The following is a 22816-nucleotide window of genomic DNA, read 5'->3' on the forward strand; positions in this document are numbered from 1 at the left end:
TTTGTGATCAGATATAATTCTATAAGAATTATTTGTTTAAATTATTCATTGGAATAACAAAGGGTTTATTGATGTCCTGGACAAAACAATACTTTGGGATTATTGAGAACGCATTCAAAAAACCCTTGATGGTACATCAGGACATTTAAGATTATTGGAATTCATAAGAATTTTTTCTTTTAAATTGGCCTTATCATAGGACATTTAGGAATACGTGGGATTTAATTCACAAAACTGTAAGTGTCTCTTAATCTTTTACTTTTATAACTTAAAACAGAAATAAATTATCTTAAGATTTTACTAAACTTGTTCGTTTCGCTTTACACTGTTATTTTTTTAAACCTAGAGTCGTAACTATATATATATATATATATATATATATATATATATATATATATATATATATATATATATATATATATATATATATATATGTATATATATATACAAATATATATATATATATATATATATATATATATATATATATATATATATATATATATATATATATATATATATATATATATATATATATATGTATGTATGTATATATATACAAATATATATATATATATATATATATATATATATATATATATATATATATATATATATATATATATATATATATATATATATATATATATATATATCTGATAGTCGTAAAAGTGTTTTACCTCGTGTCATCAAACTTTATAGGTGGGAATGTAGTTTAATGCTGCTTGTGTGGGGTTTTTTTTCAACTTGCTGAAGTATACTACTTACATGACCCGCTTACTTGACTTTAAAACTATATATTAAAGATACACGTTGAGTCCATTAATTATAGTATTTGCCAGACAATGTCAGGTTCTTTTGCAATGTTCTGTATTTTTCTTTTAAGTACATAGTACTCGCTACTTTCCTCTTACTCAGGTTTCCCAGTTGTTTGGCAAATTGTCGTTTTTATCTCAGTAAAGTAGTAAACTCAATACAAAACACCAAGCAAGATTGCTGTATGAAAAGGATAACTTAGTGTAATTGTTGAATCTTTATGTTAGTGTTGTTGGATCCTTACACTATTTGTGGCAATGAATATTGTAATTAGTAACGTTAACATCACATGTTTATACTACTTATCATTATTATTATTATTATTATTATTATTATTATTATTACTGTGAAAGGATTCAACTTTCTAAATGGATTCTGATCTAAAATTATAATTGAACAGTACCTGTTTCTTGGTCTTGCTGACAACTGGAAGGTAAATCTCAAATCGTTGAACAAACATCTTGTCATTTTTTTCGGATGATGAAATCCAGTTGTGGTCTATTAACCACTGGCTGTCTGGAATCTTAAATACTGCAGTCTGCCCAGCATACAGGTCTTTCAGACTAATATAGGCCTTATCTCCTGGTCGCGATGGTTTTGTTGGAATGCGCTGAAATTCTAGCATGGTCGAGCATGTCAATTTAGTTCTACTTAAAAGAGACGTTATTGATGTCCCCGCGCCAATGCATTCACGTGGTAGATGTCCCTCTGTGTACGTCAGTATGTCACAGTACGAGTCTATGGCAGTAAGCATAGATATTTTGTAGGAGATCATTGAAAAGGCCGATAGCATCTCCAGTTCTGCGAATATTTCAGGGTTGTCAGCATTCTTAAGTTTTGCTGCGTCGAAGTCTGAATTAATAATATTAGCCGTCTGGTATGCTGTGACAGCCCTCATACAAGCCACAAGAGCGTCCATCAGTTTAAATTGGAAATCGTAAATCTCTTCGTAAGTTGCGATCAGCTTCTGAACCTCGACTTTTGCATTGGGACAGGTTCTTTGTGCGGCTAATACTGTTTTCGTTATACCGGAAACTGTTCCAGAGGTTGCATCAAGAATGTCACATGCTTCATCGATAAGGTTCTCCCAATATACCGTTATTCCTCGTAAGTCATCCTTTGTTACAGCTGGAGTATAATTATTGTAATCATCCAGGAATTTATCCTTCTGGGCTTCAAAGTCTGATGTTATTGAGGACGGTGATGACGACGATGATGACAATGTGTTTTTCTTTAGACTGTTTATCAAACTGGCGACATTGTTTAAATATATTTCGTTTTTTGTTAGTTTGTCAACAAACTTTCTGATCTCACTGATGAGGGTGTCGAAAGCATCTTTCAGTTTGGCTGCTTTCGCAACATTGGCCATGGCCTGAGAGACTCCTTGAGTTGCGTCAAGGATGCCAGTGGCACTTCCACCTGCAAATATTGTTTTTAATGGATTACATGCTTCCGCTATCGCAAATGATAATTTCAGGACGGCCTCTACCTGGTCCCCGATTGCTGCCGCTAATGCTGCTTTTATTACCTGATCCATATAATTATCCATTTTTTTGGCAGATTGAGCTGATGCATCTTTGTACTTGCTCAATGTGCTGTCTATGTATGCTATATCGGCGCTTGCTTTTTTCCAATCAAACTCAGCTAATTGTTGGAAATATTTCTTAAGTTCCCCAAAGTTGTTTTTCATCTCTAATTTCAAATGTTGAGCCACAACTAGCAAAGTATACTGTGTTGTTTCACCAATATTTAAAATCTGCTCAAATCGTTTTTCTTGTAGAAATTTTTCATAATCAATGCTTGTGCTTATTAGTTTAACGTTACCTCCTGCGTTCTTATTAGCAATATATAGTGTTAAGGAATTTATCATACTGTTGAACGTGCAGATGGTCCTTTTCAAGGATGGGAATTCAGCAGCATGATCACATGGCAGGTCGACGGTATAAGGAAGGAGGTCTATAACTCGACTAAAAGATTCAATCCGATTTTTCTGAAGGGAGTCAAATACATACAAGGTAATTTCCTTAATCCACTTATTGACTTCGCTGTCTGTTGTGGATAAGAACTCCCGTGCTGCTGAAGAAGGGTGTAATTTTAGAAAACTCAACTTTACTGCATAGAAATGTAACCGCATTGCATTTTTCAGTATTTCGGAGGCGCTGTTGTCCCATTGATCTCGACCAACATAGGTCAGCATTTTGTCTACTTTATCTGCTGTGTTTGTCCATATCTTAATTTCGCAGATCTTTTGTGTAGATGAAACCGGGCAAAATCTATCAATCTCTTGTCGAAGCCCTTTGGCGTTGGTATTGTCATACACCGACTTCATACTAAATAATAAATCGAAAGATGGTAAACGGGACATTTTAGCCAGAAACAACCATAAGTATTTTAATGTTGGACCACAGTCAAGCCTTGACATTCGAGGATGCTGGAACCATGCTTGGATGTAATGGGCATAGAAATAACAAGCAGAATCTAACTTGAAGTTAAGTGTTTCTTGTAGTTTTCTGACGTCCTGTTCAACAAGGTTACCGATGGCAGAAAAGTCTCTGAAAGCACATATAGGATCATTGTCGGGTTTTGATTCTTTGCAGTGTTCATCTGCGACCTTTAATTGCTCATTCATATCTGAAGAGTGAAATATTTTTTCACCTGCAATGTTCAAATATTTATTCCAGTTAGTTTCGAAGATGTCAGGATCAGGTCCGTTTTGTCTTCCCGGTAAGGTAACAACGACGCACAGTTTCCGGAAATCATCGTGAGCAACTCCGAAATATCCTTCATCGCAAAGGCAGAAGCCGCAACAAATCAATAGGAGAAGCCAGGACATGGTACGAAATCTCATTTTAGGCCATAAACTAAAATAACTTCGTAGTGGACAAAAGCGAATTCCGACAGATCCCGTCGAGATAATTGTACGTATCCCACTTTCCACTTTAATAGCGAATGCAGCACCTGCAATTGTATGCGCTTGTACATTTTGTTGGTTACATATTTTTAAAAACTGGAGTAAATTAATGGAAAATAGCAATTTCAGGCGACATATTATGCTCACTTAAATTTCTATGATTTACACAAAGATTTGGAGATGATAGTCTCCCTTCTTAGGTCTGTTTGTACGTATCTCTGTATCATGTGAGCGATCATTTGTGGGTGTTTCAATGCCGTTACCGATCAGAATCTAGAAATGAACAGAAGGAGTGAACACTCAAGCTTATAATATCTATAAATTAAACACGAAGCGTGTTTTATTGCAAAATTGAATTGTTACATTATCTCTAACTCCGGTAAAATCGAGCAAGTCCATTTAGGTATAGGATTATTGACAATATGTATAAAAAAACCTTACCTTCAGGCTCCGAAATTACAGATCTTGACAACTTGCAAAGACTAAGGACCAAAAAAGAAGATTGGACAACGTAAATGTTCCAATGAACAATTTCAATTTTCTATAAACACAAACGAGCACAATATACCAGTACGTTTTACTTACTTCAAATTAAAATCAAGACATTTATTAGATGGACTGTAACAAGTTATCACACACACGAACACACGGAACAATGTAAATGGGCCAAGTGCTGGAACTATTTTGTTGCATTCTTAACATCCATTATCGTCGGAGTAGGAATAATATCCCAAAAATGTACACAGGTGTTTATTTATCAGAGATTGTGCAGAGTGAGTAGCATTCCACGTTATGAAAGTAAGGCGAAAGTTTAATAAAGCAAACATTTTATGTTGTTATCGTACATCAATCCATATTTCTCTCGATCCAATGCATTATACGTACGTAAATACGTTTGTTGGTGTTTCTTCGTAAAATATCGATTTGTTTTCATTATCTATATACATATATATATATATATATATATATATATATATATATATATATATATATATATATATATATATAGTGTATTTCTGTCTGTAAGAATGTACATACATACACATATACTATGTTATCTGCACAGATACAGATACAGATACACACACACACACACACACACACATATATATATATATATGTACCTGTGTGTGTGTGTGTGTAAAAAATTTCCTAATTATGTTCACGGAAAATGCATGAACTTTCTCAAGGCATTTAAAACTCCGCACATTAGGATTTACAGACACTGGATTTTTAGGTTTAACTTTCGATATTTATAATCAGATAGAGATGGACACGGCAATATACCAGCAGAAAACGATCTCTTATATGATACATAAATAATACTAACCATGCCTAAAAAAAATATACACAAGCAGATATAGATAGAACGGGCCTCTATTTAGATGTAGTTTTTGGCAATACCATGATAAAGACTATATTATTCAGTTTATATTATCTGGTATGTAGCAGATATGTCCTTCAATGTTACATGGATCAATCAGCGATCTCATTTGTCGTAGAGAATATGCAAGAACGAGGATGTGACCAAACATAGAGCCCAAGAAAAGTTTTACTAAGCACTGATGGTTTCTGAATCGGCGAAGCACATTTGTACAGGCCAGCAACAAGAATAAGCAACATGCACACAAACGTAACAAACAAATACATAAAACACACCTGAGTATGCACTTTAAAATGTTGTGGTTGCGTTGATCTCTGAAGATAAAACTCAACAAAGGGACCGATCAGTATGCTATCTCACTCAGAACTCAGTTGTTTGTGAAAATGACGATATGACAGTAAAACTATGTAATCTTTCAGTCATACTACAAACTACTAAAAGGTCAAAGGAAGAAATCATCAGCTTATACAAGGGTTGATATAGCCCAACCCGCTAATACATATCATATATACTACTTATAACATTAGAGATATTGTCAAAATTGTCACCAAGATAAACTTATTCCGGAAAACATTTTTCAATAAATATTAGAGATTGAATTCTTTCAGAACTTTTCGTTCTGAGATTTTGGTCGAATTAGTTGTCTCTTTTCGGTTGCAATCTATCAGGTATTTATGTTCTGATGCGCCGAATCCAGTTACATTAGTCAATTACTGTGGTCACGGTCAGGTTGCTTCCCTCGGTACCGGATACTGCTAGAAAGATATGCTGCTGGCCTTTCTGGAATAGGTTGGTGTGCCAGTCAGACTGTGACAGATTTGTCTTCTTGCTTAATTTTTCCTCCTCCACAACATACTGCATGGAGATGACCTTGATTTGAATGACAATGATAACATTGTCTTTTCTACTTCATTGTATAACTGTTTATGGGAATGTTTGTTCAGTGTTTGTTTTAAAATACACTTCTTTTGAACGACAGTAGTGAAGTGGGGCTATCTAGTGACAATGGGAATTAGCATTAAAACACCCCCTGGGCCTGTCTAGCGACAATGGAAAATTAACATGGAGAAAAATCGTGGGCCTGTCTAGCGATAAGGGGAAATTAACGTGGAGAAAAATCGTGGGCCTGTCTAGCGACAAGGGGAAATTTAACATGGAGAATAAATCGTGGGCCTGTCTAGGGACAAAGGGAATTTAACATGGGAAATGGAACAGGGTCGGGACCCTATTTTAATACGGTCCCGACCTGATGGGTCTATAGAAAGGGAACAGGCAAAAATTGAATCAGGGAGGGGTCTCTATTTTTATTTTTAAAAAAATGAAAAAATAAAAAGGGGTAGGCAATTGAAAGTCAATCTCTTTTCAGGAAATGTGGGTGGCCCTGAAAAGGGCCTTTGGTTTTCTTCTTCTTCTAATTTCCTCTATTTTTACACCAGCTTCTTATTTTCTCTTCTACACTTTTTCTCTTCTTTTCTTTCTTTTCTTCCTCCTTTTTCTTCTTTTTCTCTTCTTTCTGCTTCTCCTCCTCTTCTTTCTTCCTCTTCTCATTTTCTTCTTCTTTTTCAATTTTTTCTATCCATGCTCTCATCCTTATCCTTTCCTCTTCATCATCCTTCTCCTCCTTTATTTCTTTTAACAGATCACTGATGATGTCCTTTACTTTTCTTAAATTGTTGATCTCCATCTTCACTCAATGGGGATTATAAGAATAGTGATCCTCGTTTAGGTTAACCAACATTTGCTCCATCATACCCAAATTGTCCAGGACGTCTTGTAATTTTTTCATTTTATCAAGGTGGTTCGAAGCCATCGTCTTTTTATTCTTTGTAGAATGGTGTGAACGACGAATACTGTGGGTTCTTATAGCTAAAGGCGGACGTGATGGAAAACATCCCCCTGAACCCTAAACGTCATATTACCTAGATCATCACTTAAAACGCGCGGACGTGAAGGAAAACATCCCCTACTTTTCTCATCTCATATTATCTACTATCCACATACGTGAAGCATCAATAAACAAACCCAAAATACATTATCATCACAAACGTACTTGAGCGCTTACAAAACCCAAACTATACTATCCACCCACACGCTAAGCAGCAAAATGAAACCCAATAATCTACTATTCACACAAACGTACTTGATCTCTTACAATCACAAACACATACACTCACACCACAAAAGAGTAAGTGTTTATATTCACACTACTCTACATACACACATTGGCAAATCTATTGTTATTTCTTTTCTAGAGTAATGGGTAGCCCTGAAAAGGGCTGTTTGTTTTGAACTCCAGGGCACCTGGTTAATGGTTGCACCTTCCAGGCCTGGCACCACATACACATCTCCTACTCCAATCTCCTTTCACTCTTTTTTGGGGGAGAGCAGAGGCGGAATGAGGGCTTCAGAATCCCAATCTTCTGTCTCTGGTATTCTGAAATTTCCTTCTTGTGTCTGTGTTACAGCCATTCCTCTCTCCTTTTCCTCCTCTTCTTTTTTTCTTCTCTCCTCCTCTTCTTTCTTTCTTCTCTCCTCCTCTTTCATCCTTCCCTCTTCGACGATGGCCTCCGCGGCCAGTTCATTTAGTATGAGCCTGGCATATTCCAGGTGCACATGAAGTTCCAACAGTTTCGCTAGCCTTCTGCTCATTCTCTAGTGTTGATCAATCAACAAGGGTAGCTAGACTGCCGAGCGATTTTCAATTTATAGTTAAAGCGCGGACGTGAAGGAAAACATCCCCCTAAGACAAAAGTTATATTACCTAGTTCATGACCAAAAAACGCGCGGACCTAAAAGAAACACTCACTCACTTTTTTTACTACCCATTACTAATTTAAAATTTTTTATTAATCACTTCAATATACTATTCACATACGCAAAGCAGTCAAATCAAATCCCAAATCTACTCTCCACGCACGTCAAACAGCAAAAAAACATGATCATTATTCACACAAACGTACTTGATCTCTTACAATCACAAACACATACACTCATACCACAAAAGAGTAAGTGTTTATATTCACAATACTCTACATACACACATTGGCAAATCGATTGTTATTTCTTTTCTAGAGTATTGGGTAGCCCTGAAAAGGGCTGTTTTTTGTGTGCGAAGTTGAAGCTAGGGCGATCTTTTAGTTTCTAAGAATGCGACGTCCTCTGACGATAGACTTTCTGACGATAGGTCTGCTTGTTCGGAAAGAGAAGAAGAACTCTTTGGTGTCGATACGACAGTCGACAAAGCCTCTGTCAGGTTCAGGTTGCTGCTGCTGTTGTTTTTGCTGTTGCTGCTCTCTCTGCTGTTTCTGATGTCTGTACTTCTTTGTCCATTCTTCTTTCTCCCTGTTAATTTCTTCTCTGAAGAGCTCTTCTATCAGGTCTTCAGTGACTTTTAACATTCTCACATTCTCTGTCTGTTCAGGCTTCGGTATCAGACTGTGTCTGACCCTATGCAAATTCACGTAGGCTTCGTTTAGCTTAGCTAGTTTGGAACACATCATCGTAGGAGGATGAGTCGACAATGCATGGTTAGACTGGAAACTGCCCCGGTTTTTAAAGTCAAAGCGCGGACGTGAAGGAAAACATCCCTATACGGTTTTCGAGCGGGAACGTTCAATGAGTGTCATGAGAGGGATAGTAAGAAGTCAAAGAGCATGAATCAAGATTCCTATAGCCAAACAAACCACAAAGGCATTTTTTTCTTCAAAACACAACATTTTTTTATTCATAATCACTTAACACTAACAAGCAACTCTAACATTTTTAACAATATAACATCAAACATTTTTTTCAAATCACAAACATTTTTTCAACTAACACTCTACTTTAAACAAGGCTGACAACGTTGTGAATGAAATTGTGATTTCCACTGTTGGAAGTCATTAGGCCATTGATGGACACTACGTTTCCTAGCTTGAGACAAAAGATAAGCATAATGGTTACAAAACCATTGATCTACTTTCACATCGTTTCTAGAAGAAGAACGAAGATCAAAATGAGTCACTAAATGTTCTAAGGAATAGCCCAGGCTGCGATGATGCAGAAAATACACACAGTACTGTCCACACACCAAGGAATCTGTGCCTTGTAATTTCACATTATTGAATCGGCTGGTCTGAGCATTTCTTCTCATAAAGTCAATGATATCGTCTTCCAAAGGAGGCAATCCATACGAATCAAAATATTCCACACATCCTTCTTGAGGAAATTAGAAGGCTAACCAGTTGGTTCCTGGGAAATGACTGTCGTCCGTGTTGATCACATAAGCTTGATGGTCTTGAGGGAGTTCATCTTTAGCACAGACGACAGGATTCCAAGAAGCCGTATAAGAACTGTGGTTCAAAAGGTAATAAAGTTCCCAGGTATCCATGTTTTTTCTTCTTCTTCACAGGTAATAAGTTATCAATTCGATCCTGACTTTTTGCTTGAAAATGTCTGACAAGTACAAGGCGTTTAGCTCCGACTTCTTACTCTGGTCAAAGAGAGATTCGATGCGATGGATCTCTTGAGTTGTTAATGGAGGAGAAGAATGTTTATCCAAGCCTTTATACCACTCATTCAATACGAATTCTATTTCGATGAGACCTCAAGCTTTGTCCAGATATTTGTTCAACTTTTCTTCTTGACTCAACATCAGGCATTTATCGTGTTGAATTTGAGTGGGATGATCCTTGTGACATCCATAGCACTCTTCCTTGATCAATTCTTTCATTATATCTGCCAGGAATGTAGCAAAACAGGAGACTAAATGGGCTTCTTGTTCTGGCCATCTTGACTTCATCATGATAACTTCTTCGTCTTGAGATTCTTCTTCCCTCGTCTCCTCACATTCCATGTCTAAAGGTTCTCCACTAGGTAAAGAGGGATAACAGTCTTCCATAGTTTCTAATGATCTAGAATGACTTCTCTTAAACTGTTGATTTCTATGGTATTGTCAAATTCTCCATACAGGAGGACGTTCACTGTGTCAGGTAGAGGATTAGTAAACTGAAGTTCCACACGAATCTGGTGTTGGTTCCTAACTGTCCGGTGGCTTCGTACAGGGACAAGTACGACCTCAAGTAATTCCTGTCACCAAACTTAGGCTCAAAGGGTCGGGTACAAAGTGTCTTGCCATCGCGACTGACTTCAGTCTCGGCTACGTTGTAATGATGAAACAGGAAAGGCTTTTCGTTGTGGACTCCGTTGAAGGCTGAATTCTTGACGATACCAAGGATCAAACGCTTGGGTAACTGGCCTTGGAACAGATGATCTTCGATCATGGATCGCTGTCCAGCAGGAATAGTGAACGTTTTTACTTCCACGCGTCGTATGGGATACCTGGCGGTCGTTCTGCTCAACGTTTGACTGATGTCTTTTCCCACTTTGGGTAACACTTCCACGCGTCGCACGTAGAACCTGGCTTCCTGGATGATAGTTTTGTACTCGTTAGCCTGGGCCATCAAATGGAAAGCGGTACTGCTACGATTCAGTCTCAGGCGAATATCCACCCCGTTCAGTAAATACTTTTCTTGTAACCACATGTCCAAATGCAAAAGATCCATCAGTTCTAAACTACGTCCTTGCAGAATTTTATTTCTACGTGTGTTAAATCCCACATTGTGATCATTGTCATCTTCTGTCAGGGCTGTATCGTTAAACGTGTTATCACCCGCTGTGTCAGGTTTCCATACCACGCAAGCATCCAGATGAGTATTCTTGGCTTCTTTTCCGTACGTCAAGAGATTTTCCAGGTAGGCACGATACGGGTAAGTATCCATGCTGCTGCTGACCAGTTTGTTATTCAAGAACAAGTCCACTTCGCTGAACAAGGAATGCATGAAATTGTTGACAGGAGGTACTCTAGCATCGCCTCCTGGATTGGTATTGTCCGTTATCATTACTTTGACTTTCAAATACAGGTCACTTCTATTCAGATCGATGTAATCTTCGGGCTGACCTTTGATATCAAACTCAATGGGAGCTGAATTGGTCAAAGAGGAGACGGGGTGAAATTCCACCCATTGGGATTCTTGCATGGTCATGATGGTGGGGGGCATGGCAAACAGTTCCAGTTCTGACTTGGAACAAGCGCAAGATTCTCGGTGCATCATTTTTCTCTGTGTCTCAATAATCGAAACCGTCTAGGTCTCGAACGGTTCTTCTTTTCTTTGCCTTTCTAGCTTTAGACGTGTGAAGTCTGGTGAAAGGGTGTTTTCTTCGTCGTCTCTTTCTGCCTTGTCCTTGCTGAATGCCTGACTCGGTAGAGAGCAGGGCATTTATAGGAGTGTCTCGTCGGCCTAAAAGGTCTTTGCCTGTTTTCAACAAGACATTTTGCCTGCCCTCATGAAAGCTTCTTTGGGGTTTTGTCTGTCGATGATGACATTTTTGAGAAATTCTTTACCGTGTGTCAGTGCCGCATCTTTCAAGGCGTGCAATCCGCGTGTCACCATCGGTTTCAACACCGGGGCCACCGAACGAAAGGCCGATTTCAACATATCTCCTAAACCGTGTCCTCTCTGTCGAGCAACCCCTCCGTACACTGGATACATGACTTACAACTCGTGAGAGAACCGTTTTCGAAAATGGAGTTTCACCGTGACTTTTCCTTTGGTGAATGGAATATTTTGTCCCAGATCTCCTTTTATAGCAATGTTGACCGTGTCCAAATAAGATTTGCTGACGGGCAAATAATGAGGATGTACAAATTCGCGGTGGACGTGATAAGTGTTTCCACCTTCCTCGTCAGCGAGCGTGGCAGAATCCACTTTGGTGCTGACTTTGAAAGGAATGACACGCAGTAACGGTACGGAGGTGTGTCCCACCACGTTATACTCCACCACATCGGAGTACACAAAGATCAAATTCAGTCCTTGGTTCAATTCTACTGGGGCACGAAAGAACTTGGCAAAAGAATCGTTGTCGGAAATGACTGGCAATTCGTTTTTCCTGATCATGGCCATCCTCATGTCCATGTCTCCGCCCAACATGTCAAACAATTCAGGACAAAATAAGAAAGACAACATTTTGTGCCCCTCAGGAAATTTCATCAGAAAGCGACGAGCTACTTTATGGTACTCCAGGGTGACACTTTTTCTGACACTCTCCAAAGCTTTCAGAAACACGACATTGAACCTGGAGGCTATGGTGCTGACCAATTGTTGACCACTAAAATAATAGCCTGGGGGAATGAACAAGTGATAGGTGGTCCACTTTTGATCTTTTGTGCCAGGGGTTTTCTTGTCATACTTGACATGGGTATCCAAGTACTGTTGCAATTGTTCGTCATGAACTTCCACCTCAAAAAAACTTTGATTGGGAAGGACATTGAAGACTTGGGTCGGGTGAATGATTTCCACTAAAGCCACTTCCCATTGGGCTTCGTGGTCTAATTGCATAGGCTGAGGTAATTTGGCCGTGTAACAGCACAACGTGTTCTTGGGAAACACCTCCATGGAACTGTCACTGGGTAAGGTTAAGTAAAATTGGTTTTGGTGACTCATAATTCCAGAGTTCTGTGGCTGTCCGAGGGGTTAATGGATGTCAGAGGCGTGTCTCCGCCCAAAATAGGGTTGTTGTTGTTATTGGAGTGGTGACTGACACTGGCACTGGACACAAGGTTCCCGTTGTTCCCGTTGGAAGAGAATTTCAGGGAGGGATTGGGAAGCAGGTAACCGATGCAACTGCTCAATAAAATGGTCCACAATTGTTTGTCTCCTTGTTGCAAACTCAAATTGGCAATGGCTGCACCTATGACACAATACACCACAAAGATTTGGCAGAAAAAGACGATTTGCGTTTTAGGCACACGTTCTCCACACCACACCCACAAAGGTTGTTTCTGTAAATCTTGCAGAGAAGAACTGGGTGAAGGAGTGGTCGACGTAGCTGCGTCTGTGTGAAAGGGCACGATGGTCACTTTTTTTATAGTCGATGACTTGCGAAGCGTCGATCCAAGAATCAAAACTGGGTGGATATCCTTTCCAACGTACTTTGACTTCTTTGACACGTCGTTTACCCACTTTACGGGTTCTGCGCTCGAGAATGCTTTCGATGTCGTACACGTCGTCTTCTTTTTTGGTCACACGTTGTAACGCGGACAAATAAAACGTTCCTTTGGGCACTTCTCCGTTCACGTCTTCTAATTTATAGGCGGCAGGATGACGGCCATGCACTCGTCCAGTGACACGAAACAATTCGGTAGTCCAGTTAGGTAAGTAACCTTTGTCGAAAGTGCGTTTGGTTTTGCCAATGCGCACCCAATCTCCTACGCTCAACACTCCGCTTTTCTTGGGGACAGCCCTCGTCGGGGACGTACCAAACTGGCGCTCAAACACCAACACTTCGTTCTCGAGAGTCACTTCTTACGGGGCACGTCCAATGCTTCGATGGTAAGATTGGTTGTACGCTTGCACCAGGTGCGGTAAGATGTCGATGTACTTCAGAGTGTGGTGATGCGTAAAATATTTCCACATGCGTTCTTTCAAAGTACGTTGAAAACGTTCCACGGTGCTGGCTTTGGTTTCAGGATTCTCGGTGGTAAAAAAATGAATGTCACGTTTCTTTAATTCTTTTTGGCAAGCTTGGTTCAGAAATTCGGTGCCTTTGTCCATTTGCCATCGAAGAGGGTGACGACCGCTTTGTTTCAACACTCGTTGCAGGGCTCGCACTAACTCGCTGCTCGATTTGGAAGTCAAGGGTACGACCCAGGCAAATTTGGAAAAGACGTCGATGACACAAAACAAATATTTGTAGCCGCGATTGTAGTTGGCCAAATGAGAGACATCGGCTAAATCGGCTTGCCATTGATGATCGATACCCTCCACTCGGGTGCAACTTCTGGAAAACTTGCGTCGAATGGGTTTGTGTAAAGTGTAAGTAGCTTGTTCTTGTAACCATCGTTGCACTTGAGGTAAACGGAGACTTTTCAGTCGAGTTTTGGCAGCACAATACAACTTTTGAACTCCTGCGTAACCTGCAGGATGCGAGGGATCGTAGTAAATGCTGGCTAACACTTTTTCCATTTTTTTGTGTTTGTGTGTTAATAAGAAACCCACTCCTGGAGGATTCTACTCTTTTTCTCTTGGGGTATTTTCTTGGATTGTAATGCTTTGCGTGTGCGACCGGCAATAGGTGTCTTTACCTTCTTTTTCTCTTCTGATGAAGAAGGTGTGGTCATCATCTTTTTAATCCATCCAATTCTGGAGGTAGGTGGTGTTGTTAACTTGCGTACTTTTTCTAGTGGAGTTTGAAACCCTTCTTCTTCTTCTCCTTTTTCTGTCTTGGTCACTGGTAGTGGTAATGGTGCTGGACTTTTCATCAACGTCTTAAAATCTTTCAGAGGGGGAACAGCAGTTTCGTCTGAGGCTTTCTGGTGAAAGAGTTGCAGTCGTTGCAAGAATTGACCGTACTTTTGCGATTTTTCTGTTTCGGACAAATCTTGGCGATCCATCAAGGACTGCAATTCGTGTTGTAACTGGGACATCTCGCTCAAATGGGGATTGGGAGGTAAATGCGGAGTCCGTTGTTCTTGCCAATGATGGTATACCATCCATCGTTTGTAAGCTAGATTTCGTCCTTCCATGGGATGTCAGGGGTCGATTCTGAGATCTTGGGACTTCAGAGGGTCTTTTTATCTTGCTCCCATCAGTCCTCCCAACATGGTTCCCAAGACTCCTTTCAGTAATGGGCCTAACAAGAAGGGTAAAATTCCTCCACGTTGGACCAACATCTTCTTCTTTTGTCCGATGTGAATTTTCTTTTGAACCATTTGGCGAAGAACGTGACGATGTTTGCCTAAGCATTGTTTCTGGTGTTTGGACAAAGGGATCGTGCCTTTCAAGACGTTCAAACAACATTCGCACACGGTATCGATGACCTCTTTGGAGGCTGATTGAATGAGTTTTTTTCGTAGGGGTGGAGAAGCTTTGGACAGGACAGATAACATGTCCCCATGTTTGACTAAACGTGCAGGCAGTCCTTTCCTTTTCTTTCCTTGGGGTTGTTTAGAAGCGGGATGTTTTCTGGAGGGTGACATCTTCAGGAGCATCAAAACACTGATACCCCTATTCGATCACACACCTTTCTTTATACTGGAACGCGTCGCCACAGATTGTCTTTACGTCGTATTAACTTCAGGACAGGCATGACACGTCGTGCAGGGGTACGGAACGGACTAAATCGAGCCAGTTCTTGCTTGGACAAATCCAGTAAACTTTGTAACATGCCCGATCTTTCTTGAACTTTTATTATGGGAGCAGTTACTTTGTGAGCAGCGGCCACTGCAACTAAATTGGAGGGTCCTGCCACTGGGGAAGTTCTTGGAGTTATCAACGGAGAAGTTCTTGGTGTGATCAACGTCTCCAAGTACTCTTGAGTTCTTGGTGACATCAACGGGGAAGTGAATGAACCTGAGGCTACCGGAGACGTGGTCACCGCCTTTGCAGGTCGTGTAAGGTTGCGTCCTGGCCGAAGTGCCTCTCTTGCGACTAGTTTTCTGTGGACTTTTCTTTTTCTGGGGACTTTTTCTCTGCTTCTATTTCTGGGGGCTTCTTTTCTTTTTCCGGGGTGGTGTCTGGTAAGAGGAGGGTCCCGCCACTGGAGGAGTTCTTGGAGACACGGGTCTCCTTGGGGACCTGGTCTTGACACTGTGGCTCTTTTTCTTCTTCTTGGAGCTTCGTTTGACTTTTTTCTTGGGGAGAACTTTGGGGGCATTAGGTTCCCATCTTAAGAGAGAGCGAATGATGACCCTCCTAGAGTACCGCTACCTCCAGCTTTCAAAATGATTTGTTTTTTGGTTTGAGTGTCGATGCGGGGATCGGCCAGTTGGGTCAAAGCGACTTTTTTTCGATCAAAAAAGCGTTTGGTTTGATGAGGAATCTGAATGATCCCTTGCAGTAATTGACGTGCAGTCACCGTGAACCATCGTAAGACTTCTTTGAGACTAGCTTCTAAGACACGAGCTCGTGTTTGTGGATTTTTTTGTCGACTGATGCCATACAAGGCACGAATCAATTTGACGGGGAGATGTGATTGAAGGGACGTCATGTTGACGCTGTGTGAGACAGACGAAAAGTGTCTGAGGTTTTTATAGATTTTTTTTGTTGAGTGAAATTAAGTCGAGGACGGAGACGTGTACAGGACAGGCCCTCCGTCTTGGCCCCAGTGGTGAAACAATTGGGTATGAAATCGCAAATCATCGGGGGTCGTAGGTTGCCACTCTTTGTAACACCACACGATGAGTTGAGGTGGTCCATCGATCAAATGATGTTTATGTTCGATCAAACGTTTGACGAATTCGGTTTTGCCTGAACCGCTAGGTCCAACAATGAGCATGTTAAAGGGATGGCGAAGATACAAAGCCTCCCAACTGGCCCGCTCTAAGTGTTCGTCGATGACTTTGACAGTGGAGGAAGAGGGAGCAGAGACAGCAGAGGTAGCCATAGTGTCAGGAATGTCACTTGTGACATGAAAACAAACAAGACAAGAGTTTATATTCTTTTTTCAGGACACGTTTATTGAATGTTTTAAACATGAATACGAAAGACAAAAATACATAAAAGCCAAAGGCTGAAGTACAACGATAAAAGGCACATGAAAACCATTAACGTGGAATAAAAACAAAAGTCTGTACAACATGTTTTGGGTAAGGTTCTGACCAGTTCTATATTGGGTAAGGTCACACAAGTGTCCTCCCGAAAGGGTCTTTCAGGCATGTCCACGACAGTCCTGTCCTGGGTGACGGGTTCTTCTTCTTCTTATCGCACTGTCACTAACACTGGTTGAAAAGTTCCTTGAACAACTCTCTTGCATACTGGGCCACTTCTTGGGTCCAAGCCTCAAAACCCCCTTTTTCCAGGCACGGACATCTGTCCAGTGAGAATGTAAGTCACAAGCTACACACACATCGTCATACACGTCTTCGGTAGCTAAAAGTTCACGAATCTTTTTTTTCTGTTCAGGTCGAGAAGTATCCAGATGAAAACGCAAGGCTTTGAGCAAAAGGAGTCTTTCGTGACCATTTAAGGCCATTGGGGTGGTAAGTACTGATCGTAAAGAGCCCACAACGAATCGGCTGGTAAACGAAATCCCAGAAAACAAGTCACTAAGACACACACCACTTGTCGACCCAAATTGAATGGATACAGTTCTTGTAATAATTGATGGTAATGATCCACGGTTTGAATATGGTCATTGAGTTCCTTCCACGGAATCTGTTCAATCACTTGTGACATAAGCCGTGGCATGGATTCCTGATTTTATAGTCTCTTTATTTCGGAAGCAATAAAGGTACTTTCTAACTAGACATCTTCGTTCTCCAGTAGGGAATCTAAATCTTGCATACTGTAACCTACACTTCAGAGTTTGTTTAGATGTTTCGTCTTCCGCTAAGCAGATTCCACGTAAAATATGTTGGTAATCCTTTAACTCGTCTTCCTCAATACGTTGCTCTAGGTGAATCTCGAAGTAACCAAAAGTATAAACATTTAGTTCATTCACTAACTGGAAGTGTTGAACAAGGTCTGACCACTGAAACAATTTCTGACGAATCAGTCCTCTTATACCATTCAGGTACCATTGGTTAAAGATCTGCTGACGTAACGGATGCAATTGTTCTTTACGTTTGACTTGTATTTTGACCAGCTCTCGGTAAATGCGTTCTCTCAACTCCACAGGCAAAGCACGAATGTTCTCTTGTAAAGTATCCATGAATAGGTCATACTAAATCCTCTTTTGTCTGACACAATAAATGTACTGTTTGCACAGACATGGTTTGAATTCATTGTCGAATCTAAATCGTTTAATCACTAATTTACACATTACAATTCGTTCAGAAGTTTCCTCTTTCACTAAGTTGACATTGCGTAAAAGATGTTGGTAATTCGTTAACTCTTCCTCTGGAATTCGATCCAATAAGTTTACAATGTAGTAGATAGAATTATCAATACCAAACCAATTTTTTTTAAAACCAGGGGGTCGTTGATCAATGTCTGTCCAATGGAACACTTTCAACTGAATCAGTCCTTGTATAGCATTCAGGTACCAGTGGTTAAACATCTGGTGACGTAACGGATGCAACTGTTCTTTACGTTTGACTTGTATTTTGACCAGCTCTCGGTAAATGCGTTCTCTCAACTCCACAGGCAAAGCACGAATGTTCTCTTGTAAAGTATCCATGAATAGGTCAGTCCGTACAATTCACAATCTTCTCCTAGAGCAAAAGTAATCCACATAGTGAGCAATTTCTGACCACTGCCATTCAGGGTAACGTCAAAGAAACTCATTGAACTCTTTTGATGTAAACGGTCTAGAGTGATATAATAGGACGAATGCACACTTGACCCAGAGAAATCTAACACACTGATTGACTATTTTCACTTTCCTCTTGTGAATTTCCCGGCACAAAAGTTCTACAGTTACCCATTGAGATTTCACTCTGGCAAGTCCCTGCCAAACTTCCTTGTAAATCTTCTCTTGCAGTTCTTTAGGTAATGATTCAATATCATTTTTGAAATGAAGTTTAAATACTGGTCTCGGTGATGTCCAACATTTGATTCCTAACCAATCTGGTTTCTTCTTCTTCTTCAACGACATGGTAAGTTACTTCAATGTCTCGGTCCCACTAAGGGTAAGTAATGACAATTCGGTGACAAACGAGCATGTTCTACGTAGGCCGAATCTTGCGGTTCCCAGTGGTGAAGTGACACACCGCAACTGAAGCACTTGACTTTATCCCCTTCGCCCAAGTAGAAAAATCCGGCTCTGGCTAATTCTTCGGGGGTCGGTCCTCCCAGATACTTAGGCCATTTTCCTTTGAACGATTGAAGACGATTTTCAAAGTCGCAGTATTCCGACAAACGTACAGGGAACGAATATTCGTCTTTCACAGGTTCGTTTTGATGAGGGCAGGGTGACATGGACAGGAGTTTGTTCAGGGCTGGATGACATCCGTAGGGGGGTAGACGTGAAGGTGGACATTCACCTTTAAAACGAAACCCAGTAAAGTGTCCAAGAGGACGAGCGGCATCACTTTCGCATCCCTCAGGTTTGATACGCACAGCATCACTTTCCATGATAGGGGTAGTGAGAACAAAGTTCCCATGATGCTTTACGGCATCGTTAAGGTCACAGCGTACAGCATCGTTCCCATCGCAAGGCTCACAATCGCATTCCACTTCAGAGCCCCCAAACTTGAATTGTGCCTGTCTGAACTTGCTTTGCGTTTCTCTGAAAGTATTCATCTTGTTCGTTTGGTCTTGGTAGTCACAATGAACTATCGATCTTGACCATAGCCCCTTTTTATACAAGTCGCAATGCAGTCTCAAGCTTGTACATCGTTCCTTTTTTATGTCTTGTTTTGGAAGGTACAGCCTCTAAGGTGCCGTCATAATTATACCGTAGTGTAATGGGTGGAAAGACCATAGAAAGGTAAGGGCAGTGCGGAGACCATCGAGTATGTTCCAGAATAGCTGAGTCTTTATAGATACATAGATCCATTCGTAACTTCAGTCCGCAAGCGAAACACTGTACTTCGTATCCCAATCCATACTCAGGTCCCAAGTAGACAAATCCTGTTCTAGCTAAAACATGCGAAGAAGGTAATCCTTCCCTATCCATAGGCCATGCATGAAACGTGTCCAATCACAATAGTCAGGTAAGAAGACCGGAAAATGGTAGGGTTTGAACTTGGAGTTCTCACTGGATTCTTGCTGTGGTGAAGTCATCCTTCTGGTGGCTATCCTCTTACAGCCAATGTTTTATACCGACATGTCCATACGGTAAGGTAAAATGATTGGGAAGTCGCACTCGCTTCTGGTACACGATTTGATAGACTTTTTCCAAGGGTCGACTGACGATGTGGTGAGTGGGTAAACGTACAATCTTGTTGGGTTGATAGGTGAACACTTTAAAGTCTTCATCTTCTCTAGACTGCAAGGCTTCTTTCAATACCCCAAAGTTGACCACACGATTGGTACGATAATTCAGAGTCAATCCTTTCACTTTACACGTCGTGTGCACTTACCCTTGTTTGTCCCGGTATTCGTAGCCGTAATTTTTAGGACCACCACTGACGAAACTTAGAATCTTGTCGTCGGGATGCTCGTCTGTCCAAGGTCCTAAACGGTCTCCTTCGATGTCAGGGTGATGTTGACTCGGGTGATGGATGTAAATGCAACTGTCCTTGTCAAAGTATAGGACACGTTCCTCTAACAGTTCTAAAGCTTCGTACAATTTTAAGCGAGCATGAGCTGTCACGTAAGCCGCAATGATGACATTTCCAAAGGGGTCGTCTTGTACAAAGTCCAGATCTTCTTCGTAATTGACCAAGATCAAATTCTCGCGAACGACGTCCACGTGTTATATGAATTTGGTTTTGTCGTGAATCATCTGAAAATAGTGGGAAGGTTCGGTCAAATATTCCGTCTTGGGTAAACACGGTCGTTCTGCCATTTTGCCCCACAAGCAATTTAACATCACTTTGGCAAACGATCGCCTACCTTCGTTTTTCTCGATGTGGTCTAAAGTGATGCCTTCTTGTTCCCGGTATTTCTCTTTGAATGTCTTTTGGTCTTCGGGAGTGTGACACCAGGACGGATAGCCGCTGACTTCTTGTTTCGGTTTCAAAAAGGCATCCACGTAGTCTGCGAAAATGCCTTTCTGCGTGCGGTCACCCTTGTGGTATTGTTGTGTCTTGGGAAAGTGACAAATTTCGTACACTTCTAACAGTTGGCATCCCATGTCCAGAGCTTTGAACAATTCTACGCTGACCCAGGTTCCCGTTAAGGCCCGTTCTTCCTGGGTGTGCTGACAAGTCTGGTCTTGGTTGCACGTTTCGGCACAAGCACGGCACAAAGGAAACATCAGTTTGCCTTGGCAATGGTGAGGTAAGACGGGATGGTACAAGTCCGTGGGAGGCAAAATTTTACACTTGATCAGACCTTCGTATTGTCGAATGTTTTTAGGGTCGATGTGCTCCGTCAACAATTGTGGGTGCCCTGCAGGAAAGCGACAATATTTGCACACGTAGGGATACAGCGAACACACGTCCAAGTATTTAATTTCTTCTCTTTTCTCTTCGTCGGCTTGGTACAGCAAACAGGTGGCATTGGTTCTTCCTGCGTACAAACTATCCCTCGGGTTCAGTGGATCCATGAACTGGTAACTTTCCACAAGGCGTTTAAACTCGGTATCGGCTTTCAAACGGTGATCGTACTCGTGTTCCCTCATTTCCACCAGTTGGTATCCTTCCTGTTCTAACTTTAGGAGTCGCTGACATGTGTCCTGGTACAAGTCTTCCATGGTCCGTTGTAAAAACTGATTTTTAGTGTCACGGTCAGGGTAACAGACGGGACATCCGTGAAATAAGCAACCGTTAAACTCGTACACGATCTTGGGGTTCTCTAAGTCTCAGCCATCTACCGAATGCGTTCCGATGGTCTTTTCGCCCCCTCCGTTGCGGGCATGCTGAATCCATTTGTCTTCCTTGTCGCACAAGTAATGTAACCAGCGTAGAGCTTTGACCGAGTATTGACGTTTGACATAGTTGGTCATTTGAGGACTGATGACAGCCACGGTGTTTTCAGGCATGAATCGTTGCCGGTACACTAAGGAACACGCTTTGGCAATGGTGCAAGCTTCTTTCAAAGGATCGACCCCTCCGTGTTCCATGAACAGTTCTCGAAATTTTCCACAGCAACGCCGTAAAATGTCCACGTCGGAACGACAATACTTTAGCATTTCTTCCTGAAAGTCGAAGGGGACGGAGGCATGAGCCTGGTACCAAGCGTAGAAAGCTTCTCGTTGTTCAGTACGCATGTTGTCGGGGTCGTAGTCTTTAGCCTCAGGCAAATGGGGTAGAACGGCATGTTGATTGGCTTCCGTATTGAAAAAGTGTGGAAAGTACCCTTTAGCCATTTCTGTCATTCCAAACGTTTTGGGCATTCGACTCAAAGGCATGGCCAAGTAACTCATCGAATCTTTAAACTGCACTTGTCCCACTTGCATGAAAATGATTTTGGCTCCGTTCAAAGTGACTTTAGGACGTTCGGTGCCATGTTCTGTATAGTACCTCAAAAGAAACTGTCCATCGTATCCGGAGAAATTGGGAGCCATCATCGTGGCATGACGATGACAATCTACGTAACGTTCGTTGTCCTCTTGGCTCCACGTCTTGTCGATGGGGTCTAAGACCCATCGGGTGAAATCGGCTAGCGTGTTCGGTCCTCGAAAGATTTTTTCACGCCCTCCAGGAATCTTGCTGCAGTGAGGGCAATGACTGAAGATAAGTTCTTGGATGCACTTTTCGCACGCTCGATGAGCCACGCAGAAATTAGGAATGTGAATGTGAATACCGGTCTCTTGCATGCATTCGAAATCGAAAAAGATGAAATTGCCTTTTATATTCTTGTGACCGTCCTCTTTCTCTGGTTGGGGTTGGTATTTTTGCACGTAATATTGGTGTTCCAAGTCCACGATGTGATGACAAATGTGACATTTTTTCTTTCCTCGACATACTTGTGCCTTGGCATTATTGGTAAGGATTCCTTGTCCACACGTACGGCACAATCTCAGCAGTTGACAAGTACATTTCTTCTGTGAACCTTGCGTCTTCAAATGTTGCTGGTAACAGGTAGGACTGACAAACGTGCGCAGACAAGTTGAACAATGCACTGGTTCTTCCCTTCGTTCAGACAGGGTGGAGAGGTCAAACATCCTACGCATTTCGA

The 22816-nt window shown here is 41.2% G+C and overlaps 1 protein-coding gene across 1 annotated transcript in view; it reads right to left on the reverse strand.

The window, feature by feature from the left end:
* The window catches only part of LOC149799771 (uncharacterized), a 41415-nt gene that overhangs the window by 13442 nt on the left and 5157 nt on the right, over nucleotides 1–22816 (reverse strand). The window contains exons 2-3 of the mRNA XM_089959159.1: nucleotides 4169–4209; nucleotides 1220–3774 (exon numbers count right to left, since the gene is read on the reverse strand). Of these exons, the coding sequence (XP_089815285.1) occupies nucleotides 1220–3664 (2445 nt within the window). The 5' untranslated portion in view covers nucleotides 3665–3774; nucleotides 4169–4209. The remainder of the gene's footprint in view (nucleotides 1–1219; nucleotides 3775–4168; nucleotides 4210–22816) is intronic.

Source organism: Sinohyriopsis cumingii, chromosome 5 (assembly GCF_028554795.1).
Source record: "Sinohyriopsis cumingii isolate HCF-2022 chromosome 5, ASM2855479v2, whole genome shotgun sequence".
In the NCBI taxonomy this organism is placed as follows: domain Eukaryota; kingdom Metazoa; phylum Mollusca; class Bivalvia; order Unionida; family Unionidae; genus Sinohyriopsis; species Sinohyriopsis cumingii.